The following is a 10,974-nucleotide window of genomic DNA, read 5'->3' as shown; positions in this document are numbered from 1 at the left end:
GTGCAGGGAAAAAAGGCTGTTTGTGACTTGGTGATTCCCGGAGTGAGGCAAACACCCTTTTTTTCCGCGCGCTTGCCGTCGGCGGGGAGGTCCGCGGCGGCCCCGGCGCGGCGCTCGCCCCGCACCGCCCCGCACCGCGCGCCCATCGCCGTCGCGCGGGGCGCGGAGCGGGGAGCGGCCCCCCGCGGCGGCGGCGGCGGCGGCGGCGGCGGCGGCGGCGGCGGCGGCGGCGGCGGCGCGGAGCGGAGCGGGGCGGGGCGGCGCCGCCCGCGGCTCGGCCCCGGCGGGCGGGGACAGCGCGGCCGCCCCGCTCCGCGCCCGCGCCCGCCAACCAGACGCAGAAGCGCCGCGGCGGCGGGCGGCGGCGGCTCCTCGGGCGCGCTCCCTCCATGAGCGGTGCGCGGCCGGCCGCGGGGCTTGCGCAGGTAGGCGGCCGCCGGCGCCGCTTTGTGCGCGCGTCCCCCCCTTTATTTTCTTCTCCCCGATCCCCCCCCCAGACACGCACGCTCCCCCCTCTTTCGGCACGCGGGGCGGCTGAGCGGCTCTCTCCTTCTCTCGGCAGCGCGGCGGCGGAGCGGAGCGCTGAGCGGCGGCAGCATGCGGCCGGAGGACGTCTGAGCCGGGCGGCGGCGGTGCGGCGGCTCCCCCGCGCCCGCGGCGCCGCGCCGGAGGCATGCTGGCGGCGTGGGGCTCCCTGTGGTGCCTGTGCCTGGCGGCGGCGGCCGGCGGGCTCCCGGCGGCCCGGCGGCCCGGCTCCCCCGCGGAGGAGAGGAGCGGCGGGCAGCCCGCAGGTGAGGCTGCCCGGCGGGGGACGCGGCGCGGCGCTGCGCTGCGCTGCGCGCGCGGGGGCGAGCGTGGGAACGCGCCGCGGCCGCGGGGGCTGCACTGCGCTGCGCGGCCCGGCCCGGCCGGCCCCGGCGCGGCTCGGCAGCCGGCGGGGCTTCGCGAGCGCGAGTTACCAGCGCGGCAGCGCGCCGCGCCCGCCGGACCGCGGGGGGTGCTCGCCGGCGCTGCCGGCGCCTCCTCGGGCGGCGCTGGTGGCTGGCGCAGGCGAGAGGGGCGCCCGGGAAAGGAAAATCGCTTTTCGGACAGCCTCTCTCCCTTAGAAGTTTCTTCTCCCCGTATCTTGGAAGCTGCTTCTCCCCGTATCTTGGAAGCTGCTTCCCTCGGTACCTGCAGTTGCAATGCCGATCCAGGGTTTGGCCCGTGGCTGCGCTTTCAGCTGAGCGGGGAAAAGCACAGACACCTCCGTGCGCTCGCATCCGAGCCGCTCCGGCCGTGCGCGCGTGTTTGGGGGGGAGCAGGGGGGAGACGTTTGTGCACGCGTGGTAGCAGCGAAACTGGGGTTGCCACAGCTCCGTTGACGCCGGCGCACGGCTTAGTAGTTGGGATTGTGTTGAGAAGGGAAAAACATTTATGGGAATGCAGTAAATATCTCCCCTCGAGTGGAAACATTGCAGTCGCCAGTGAGAAAAAAGTTAACGCGTTGGGCAAAAGCTGTTTAAAAACTGTACAGCGGTGTTTGAAATGTCGTGTCTCTCTGATACGCCTCAGCTGCTACCTGAGTCCCTGTTTATTTTTCAAAGCGCTTTAATGGAAGGTAGCCCCCTCCCAGCCCCCTGTCTTTAAGATTGCATGTACCCAACAGAAAGTTTCCATTGTTCACGAAAGGGTTTGAAGCATGTTTGCCAAAAAAGTGACAGGGGAATAAATGGGCTTCGTGGAGCCTGGGGGGTGGGGGCATTACTTTCATACCCCTTTTGGTTAAAGCTATAAATCACACTGGGGGTTGGTTTTGTTTTCAAGAAAGTACTAATAAAACACCAGATTCTTAGTGTAACTCGTTTGGCTCATTTTTCACAGCCAAAATAATTGATTTATGGGGCAACATCTCAGCTACTTTGTCAGAGCAGATGAGATTGGTGTTTAGGAGGAAAGAAGAGCAGCCTGTGCTAGTAACACCATTAGGAATCAACCAAAATTAAGTGTCAGAACTTTTCCCCATTTTAGCCTGAAATATGTATTTGCGCTGTCACTTATGGCAAAATTCTTTGGGAAGCCCCAAGGAAAGTGTGGAGCAACCTCAGTGGCTTCCTCGGAGGTCCTCTGGATTTACACTCGTGCAGGCTGAGCTCACAGCCAGGAACTGAGGTCGTGGGAAAAAAACGGTAAAAACCTTTCTGTTCTTTAAGACACCCACATTTGCGCATTAAGATCTTGGGGTGGTGTTTGAAATTTAGCAAGTGATGTGCCCTAAAGTCGTCCGGCGTGTGAAAATGTCCCTACGGTGATGTCTTTGAACTGAGCGACGCCTCGGGACTGCCAGGCGCTCTGGTGGGAATCCTGCGGGCAGCTTCTGGTTTCCCTGTGCCGGCTTCTCCGAGTAACGGCGCAGTTGTGTCCCGCTGTTGTCGCTGTCAGAACTCCCCCGCGCTTCGCGGGGAGCGGGACGGGGCCGCGGCGGAGGGCTCCCGACGGCGCGGACGCCGAGCGCCCTTGGCGAGCGTTCCTCCAGCGACGCGACGGCAGTCGTGCAGGCGGTGGGAGGCGCGGGGGTGGCGTGCGCGGGGCGGGCGGGCAGCGTGCTACGGAGACGGGACCGAGCTTTGTAGTGCCAGGCTCCTTTTTGAGCGACCACGTGCGCGAGGGAAGCGTGAAATATCGCTAGCGATACCCGGGCTGCTTGTCGTGATACCTAATTGACTCGTCAGGCGAGGGCAGAGGAGCCGTTGCCAGCGCGTAGGGCGCTCTTATCTGGGAGAGAAAAGGTTCTGCAAGAGAAACTGTAAAGAATATAAACCTTCAGAGCCAAGTAAAAACACATTTTACTTTTCAATCTTTCAATTGAATGGTAAAAAGCAAATTCTTTCTCCTAGTCAAATGGGCCATGGGGTATTGGCTCATTACTGAGGGTTGTTGTTCGCTAGGTTTTGCATTTACAGTCTAAGGCCTTATTTTCCATAAAGGGGCTTGGAAGGATTTTTCCCTAGTGATCTAATTCTCCACACGGGGCTGTGAAGGCTATAACAGCTACTGCTTTGTGCCTATACTCAGCTACATAAAACACACATTGAAGGGAGGCATTCTCGAGGTATGTGTATGTTTGCTAATATGAATACTAGCTATTAGTGGAGGTGGAGGGGGTGCAGGTTTTAACATCTCCGCAGGGAGGTGTTCGGCTGTTGGCAGGAAGGAGGCAGATGGCGGGGCTGTTGCTGAATAGAAGCTAAACTAAAAACACCAGGGGCCTCATCTGGGCTGAGTTTCTCTTCTCTCCCTTTCTCGGGGCTGCTGCAGGAAGAACAATGTCATTTTTTTTTTTTTTTTATGAATGAAAGTAGAGAGGCAAGGCAGGATTGAATGTGTATGTCATTCAGCGGCTATGACAGAGATGATTAGGGAGGTCAGTGAACTCCTTTGCAGCCTTGAGCATGCGGTCACTCTATTCAGCAGCCACAGAATAGACATCAATATAAAAAAGCCCTACCAATTTGCATTAGTATTCAGATAAAGATATTACTTCGTACGATTTGTGAATGTCAAGTAATGCTGGCTGTTTTCTTAGAGAGCAGACCAATGGAAACAGCAGCATTTCTCTTCTAAAAACTTCTAATAGGCTATCTTCCGTATCTTGCTTGTGCATGTGCATGCATGATATACGGGAAAAGTGAATTTCTGGACTTCTTAGGATTTTTACTATCCTAGTTAGCTGCTAAAGCTGTGTATATGCGTTGAAAATGTTGCATAGAAAGCCGTTAATATTTGAGAAAGTTTGTGTGGGAAGGGGGGAGCTATCCAAATATGTCAGAAGCAATAAGTAAAGTTTACTTACATGGTGCTGTAGTCCAGTTGTCACCCAGAGTTACTGTACTGGTCCCAGCAAGCAAGTCAAAAAAGCAGAAGAGGTGCCAATGTCAGGATTAAACTTAATTTGAATATTGGGCCACATATTCTTGTGACTTTTCTGCTTGGAAACAGTGGTGATGTGCCCGTTGACAAGTTTTTCTTTATACAGCTTACAGCAACTTTATACAGCTTATAGCAATTTTTTTCTAGCCTTTTCAGCTTCTGACTGGCTGAGAGTACAAGGTGTAGGATATTATCATCTGCGTCATTTTGCTTTGTGTATCTAAACGTTCCAAAGTTCATCATGAAATTATAATTGTATTTAAGTGAGTGCTGAATGGCACTGACCATTCCTGGAGTAGGTTTCTGGGTTTATACATTCTCATAAGAAAAGCATTTTAACGCCCTTTAAAAAGAGTCCCTTATTAAGTAATGTTTCTTTCTACTTTACGGCTGAGACCTGAAATCCTTTAGATTCAGTGGGCAGCTATGAGTGAGATAGTTTTGTTGAAGAAAGTTGATTCATTTATTGTCTTAACAGTAGTAGATTTCAGAATGTTAATTAAGTCTTTAATATTGAGACCAGCATATTTTACAGAGAAGTAAAATTAAAGGACACGAATAAAGGATGATGAAATATGGCTTTTTTTTGCTTTTTAGTCTGTTCTTTACCTAGCAAATAGTGACCTGGAAAATCTGTTCCAGTGCAGAGACCAGTTCATTAATATGTTTGATGCTAGATGTACAACATCGGCACCTTTTACACATACTGACAAGGGTCACTCCAATTAAATCCAGGATTTTTTTTCCTTTTAATTAAGACTTTATTAACAACCATTGAGCGGGGAATGGGATGAAAGTAAATCTTAAAATTGCATAGCCAAGTGTTGATCTGCTAATTAAATGATGCAATTAAATTAAGCCACTCTGACCGGCACGTTAACTTTTATGACTGCCTCTAACAAATCCTCACCGCTGTTTGGGGAAGCGTACCCGTTCGGGAGCCTTCCTGAACATCTTTTTTTGCAGTTAGATGAACACTAAAGAAGTCTTGACTGCGGCATCCCTGAACCAGGACCGTTTCCATCTGGAGGGATCCAGTCCGGCTGCCTGGACAGGGCTGAAACTTTTTAAAGCGAGCTGAAGGCTTTTTTCCCCTCTATATAACGCTGGGAAACAAAGTCTTCTCTTTATGTATGGTCTGTAAAAGTGAACTTTGATATCAAACTATATGTTTAAAAGCTGTCCGTCCAGAAAGCTTACTGCATCCATCTGCTGTTTCAGTTAGAGACCCTAAAAAGATACGGAATCACCCCAGTTTCCGGGCGGTTAATGAGATTTCCATTTTACAAAAGCAGCATTTAACCAACATGTTTCTGAGAGCGTTGTGTTAACTGGCCGGCAAAGCTTACGACTGGAGGCGTCCACTGGATCTTAACTTTGGTTAAGGTTAGGGCATGGCCTGCCAGTAAGTTTTTTCTGGCTGATCATTTAAACCTGTAGCCTCCAGCGCAGAAGTGCGATCACGAGCCCTGGGGCTGCAGGACAGGTGGAGGTGCGGCTGTCTTGTCCCCTGTCACAGTTTAGCTCCGGGCGAATTTTGATGTATGTAAAATAGGCCCGGGAGGAATGTTACAAATCCAGAAATTTCTATTAAAAATACAGGTGACATTCCCTCCCCCCCCCCCCCCGGCGTTTCCAGGCGGCTCGAGTCGTGCGTGAGCCGCTCAGGCTCCTGGAGCTGCTCTAAAAGGCACCGGGTTGATAGCAGAAGCTTCCTCTGTATCTCTAGGAATTGGGGTTGATGGGGCTGGTCCTTGGCTCCCCCCGTAGGTCCTGCAGACGCCCCTGATGAGCCTGCACATCCCTGTAAGAGCAAGCCCAGGCTTCCTCCTCTCTTTCTTGGCACACGGTGAATTCCCCGTTTCTTTCTGTGCTTTCTACTGGTCGGGTAATTGATGCTATAAAGTGTGGCGTATTTCAAGCATGGAAAAATATACAGCCATAAAATAGTATGAAAGTAGCCAATATCTGGCAGTTTGACAGCTTTTTCCCAGCTAGGTTGAACTTGATACACGGACAGTTGATTAAACCTGCTTTATTTTTTTTTTTTGCTCAGTTTTCCTGCCTGAACAGACTTACCTGTTGGGCTCTTCTTACAAGAGCGATATGTGCTTGTAACTCTTTCTGTGCCCTGGGAGCCCGTTTGTCTGGCTCGGCATACCTGTTTCTTCATTTCTCTGACTCTTAAAAAAAAAAAAATAATAATAATAATAATTAAAATTGCCTGCCGACTTCACACCCTCCAAGCCATTCAGTAGCCCGCTTAGATGGGACTTTTCCCGTGTTTTGCCTTTTCATCCCTTTTAACGGTGTCGAGTTTATAAACCTCACTCTCCCCTGTGCAGGCCGGATGCCAGAGAGGGGGGCGACTTCATAAAAATTCGGCGTACTCTCCTGCTTGCGGCAAACGGGGCTGCACAGATCTGTTCAGAGCCGGGGCAGGCGGTCGCGCCAGGCTGCCGGAGTGAGTAAATAAACCCCATAGCAGCCCTTGTGACAAGTCTGGCTTAAAACCGCGTCCGCCGGGAATGTACGTGCGGTGCTGAAAGCGCCTTTACCCTGCTGCCCCCGACTCTTCCTCCTGAGCCTCCTACAGCGCTTACCTGCCTGCCCCTCTTTCGGCTGCTTATCCAGCGATCCGGGAGAAATCTTGGCGTGTGTGTGTGTGTGTGTTTGTTTTTAAGCGAAGCTGGGCGAGCTTTCCCGTGCCCCCTCTCCGACAGCGGCCAGCCCGGAGCCGGGAGGTGTGATTTAAAGCTCGCTACGTGCGTGGGAAAAGGAGCTTTCCTTCCCGCCGCGCGCGCGGCCTTCCCGCCGCGCTTTCCCCCCAGGAATCTGCTCCTTGGCTGCGACGACCAGGAAGTTTCTGTAGTATCAAAAGCAAACACGGACCGCGAGATAGGAGCCGAGGAAAACCTTAGGTAAGCGCAGTAGTCAAAAACGCGGAAGGTGAGCAGGTGTAGACCTGCCCTGCTACGCCGGCGGGCTGCCGGAGGGGGCTGCCGCGTCGGAGGGGAGGGGGCGGCCAAGCTAGCGCCTCGGCTGCGGCGCTCAGGTTACGCGATCTAGCAGAGCCTTTTGAAGACGCGCAGCGTGGCAGAGGGGCAAAACGCTTCTCCAGCCACTGCTCTGCTTTCAGGCGTATTCATCTAAAAAAGGTGTGGTATTTATAGCAGAGGGAGAGTTAGCTTTTGTGTGCTGGCCTCGCTTTCTCAGAGCGGGAGAGGAGGGGAAGATAAGCAGGTTGTTAACTAAAAAGGTTATATTAAATCTTGGAACCGCATCGTAGTTTCTTTATCGCGCCGAGCTGTATGCAAAACAATTACCATGCGCTTACACGTTTAGCATCTGTGAGATTTTGGGGCTTTGCCATTTCTGCAGGTTGCTAGGGGTTAAAAGTATTAATGACTCAGAAGCGAAAAGGGTTCCAAGTTTTCGGGTAAAGAAAGGACGCCGTCGAGGATTGCTATCTGTGACTCTGTAAAATCTCACGGGCTGCAGTGTGCACTGGCAGAAATGTGCCCTGCAAACGCTTCAGTGCGTGGATTTGCACCCAGCAGTTGTGCCGTGAGCTATTTAACTGCATTAAAATCTAAAGCTGATTCATGCCAACATTTTTTTTTGTTTTTTTTTGGTTTTTTTTTTTTTGAGGCCAGCTATGCTCCTATAGTTTGAGTATAAGCTTTTTAGGGAAAGGAAATAATTAGCCGTCATGGCACGCCGTTGCGTGATGGAGACCCGCGGGGGAGCAGAGGGTGGATACCAAACTCGTGTTGTTTGATAACCAGGGTGAGAAGAAAGTACTTGTCAGCTTATCTTAATTCAGTGCTTTTGCCCCCCAAAGTGGCTCGCAGCGCGCCTTTATTACACCAAACAAGGCTGTGCAGTTCCAGCCCCGTAATCTCGCTAAATTATTCAGTCGCTGTAGTTAAATCAGTAAAGCTTTGGGGGCTAGGCCTCCGCTTAGGTTATACGGATTGGGCTAATACCCAGCTGTTACAGAGTAAAAGGGAGTTTTAGCATTTTGGACATGAGCTGAGGTGAACTGGGCGTGGGGGAGTCAGCAAAATGGCTGGGTGTTATTTTGGGGCCAAACCTTGTGGTTGTTTGTTATTTCTTTCTGTTTCTCACTTGATCCCTGCGTGGATGAATTCTCACCGATGCCGGAAAAGAGGAGTTACGGGACCGTAACGGAGGGAGAAAATGGAGAAATTGGTTGTCCACCCTGACCGAGGAGCTGCAAGGAGGGTGTTAAAGACGAGAGCGAGAGCGTCCCGGGAGGAGCAGCGCCCCGGTCCCAGGGTCCCTGCGGTGGCCGGGGCGGAGGAGAGCGTGGGCAGGGGGGCACACGGGGATGTTTCGGTGCTGAGCGCCACGGGGGAAAGCAAAATACGCATCCAGGGAGGCTTTTCTTTTGGGGGCAGGGGCATACGGGAGATGTTCCTGGGTCCAGGCGGGAAGACCAGCCCTCACCAACCTCACGCTTTCCCCGTCCAAGAAGCGAGAGCTGGATTTTTAACTTTACTTGGATGCGTGGCAGAGTTCCTGAAGATCCTTTCGGGGCAAGGTCGGCTCCCGGTTCGGAGGGCTGTTGCTTTGTTTGGGGGTTTTGACGTTCTCCACTGCTTGTAGTCCTGCAAAAACAGTAATGAGGGGCCGATCTTGTGCCTATTGAATCCTGCGCAAAAAGCCCCCATTGATTTCCACGGGAGCAGGCTGAGGCCCTCAGCAGATCCCGGTGGGAGCAACTGTTTAGCATAAGCCGGGATTGTCTGGGAAGGTTTCTAATGACCCAAACATTTTAACAAGCAGAGGGGACTCCGTCGGTAATAGGGACTCCCCGGTTTGGGGGGAGAAGTGCCTGGCCTGGTTCACTCGGGTGATCCTTGGCGTTCTCCGTGACCTCCCGTCCGCCTTGAAATGTGCCGTGATGCCCATCTCTACTTTTAACCTTGCGTTCGGCCGGCAGCTGCGTTTGCTCTGAGCGTCACGTGTTTTCATAACCGAGTTCGCTTTGATGCAACCAGCGGCAATACCAGCGGTCCGAATCCGCTAAAAGCGAGCACCGGGGGACGACGACGGACCCCCCCCGGCCCCCCGCGAGCCCGGCGCGGAGGAGCCTTTCCCGCGGCGGCGCCGTCCCGTAATATCGGTGTCGCCCGGTGTTAGCCCCCTCCGCCGCGACCCGCTGCTGGCGCAATGCGACGGGGAAAGTGTTAATGATGCCCGGCGGGGGTCCGCTGAGCGAGGTGGGCTGGGACGTGCCTCTGCGGCGCCAGCGGGAGCCGGAGAAACGCCGCCGCGATTTGCATGGGAAGAGGCGCCCGGGTTATTGCGGTGAACGCGGTGGCGCTCGGTGCCTCCCGCGCGAATCCGCCCGGGACGGCAGAGGAGCCCTGGTACACGGCGTACCCGGGAAGGAGCTTTCCCCGGAGCCTCGCCGACAGACGGAGCAGGGAAGGAAGAGATTTCTCAGAGAGTTTTTTTTTTTTTTTAATATCCCCCACCCCCCACCCAGCTTTCATATACAAGACTCAAGTACAAGCGATTCCCTCCCAGCAAAATATTTCCGCAGCTTATCTGGAGACTGTAGGTCTTGAAGTAGCCAGCGATTTGATTTTTTTTATTATTATTATTATTATTATTATTATCATCATCATTTTTTTAACTTCTCCCTATAGATTCCTAGGGCAAACGTGTTATTTCTAGCTGTTTGCAGTATTGCTGCAAAATGAGCACGCTGATTCCCCGTGCTGTGCCTTGGGGAATCGGGGTGTCGGAGTTAAAAATGAAGGGAGACAACCAGTTGCAACTGGGAGATCCGGGAGCTAAGAGTGTGTACTGACAACTAACATGTGCAGCTAAAGATAAATCCTCCATGAGCCTGTCTTCAATTAAAAGAATGACTGGAATTAAGCATACTGCCATCTCTCCTGATGTGTATCATGCGTATCTGTGCGAATAAAGCATTTTTGGGGAGGGAGAAGGAAAAAAACACCAGATTTTAATAGCCAGTATGTCTGCCTTTTGAAAGGGCATATTTCTCCCTGTCCTAGAGTAGCCAGGTTGTTGACAGTAAACAACTGTCACTTGGCAGTTTATGAAAGAAGAAGAATGTTTAAGAAAACATGTCCAGTTTAAATAGCTATGTTAATGGGCTGGGGATTCATGCAGGAGTTGGGGGGGGCTGGTAAATGGAGGTGCATAAATTAGCTGGTATTTACCATGTAAGAAATGAACTGCAAATGAACGCAGCTGGAGCAGGGGGAACACTCGCAAAATAAAATAAAACATGCATTCATTTTTATGGCTGGTGTGCTATGCATGATCTCGCAGCTTTTCATGAAAGCTTTTTCTTTTTTTTTTCCCAGGGAAAACTCAGAAAGCCTCTTTCTTGCAAAGTGTGGTCAGTCGGTTCCCAGGAGGCCGCGTGTGCCTGGGTGAGATGAGCCGCAGGGCCGGGAGCCCAGATCTCCCGCTAACCCGCCCTCATGGTGCTTCGCGCTCCGCGGGCGGCCCTTCGCCCTGCACAGCCCTCCGGCGCCCTTGCTCTGTGCTGCACAGCGGCGATCGGAAGAGGCGCCGGCAGAGAAACTCTGCCTCCCAATTCGCTAATTGATTAATTAAAAAAAGAAAAAGGGAAGAGAAAAGTAAGGAATGGCAGATGGTGTCCTCTCTGCATCCCTTCCCAAGCTTGCTACAAATCCGTCACCCACCTTCTTCTAAGTTCAGCGTGTGTGAAGTAGTGAGTGATGACTGGAGATGGAGCGCTCGTTCCAGCTCAGCCCAAAGGCATCTGGGTCAGAAACGTTACGGAGTGAGGGCTTCTTGTCAGGCACTCGAAATCAGTAATTAAGCATAAAGATAAGTTGCAGACTTCCCAGGCTCCTGATTTCGCTGGCTTGGGAACAAGGGCTATAAGCCGCTATGGGAAGAGTTATCCTTGAAGATACCTCATCAGACAGATACCTCATCTGTTGTCTCCTCCTCACCCTCCCGCAGCCCCTGTTCCCTGCCCAGCTGGGATACGCTGTAAATACTGTAGAGTTTCGATAAGTACAGTGT

The 10,974-nt window shown here is 52.6% G+C and overlaps 1 protein-coding gene across 3 annotated transcripts in view; it reads left to right on the top strand.

Moving 5' to 3' along the window:
- The first annotated feature begins 500 nt into the window (after positions 1–500).
- The window catches only part of FGFR3 (fibroblast growth factor receptor 3), a 60,870-nt gene continuing 50,396 nt past the window's right edge, over positions 501–10,974 (top strand). For all 3 annotated transcript variants that reach the window (XR_010884472.1, XM_067298319.1, XM_067298318.1), the window contains exon 1: positions 501–791. Coding sequence is in view for 2 of the 3 variants with exons in the window: in XM_067298319.1 (XP_067154420.1) it covers positions 674–791 (118 nt within the window). In the remaining variant the exon portion in view is untranslated. The remainder of the gene's footprint in view (positions 792–10,974) is intronic.

The sequence above is a fragment of the Apteryx mantelli genome, chromosome 5, assembly GCF_036417845.1.
Source record: "Apteryx mantelli isolate bAptMan1 chromosome 5, bAptMan1.hap1, whole genome shotgun sequence".
Lineage (NCBI taxonomy): Eukaryota > Metazoa > Chordata > Aves > Apterygiformes > Apterygidae > Apteryx > Apteryx mantelli.
The sequence above is the reverse complement of the archived record's forward strand: the minus strand, read 5'-3'. Positions and strand labels throughout refer to the sequence as shown.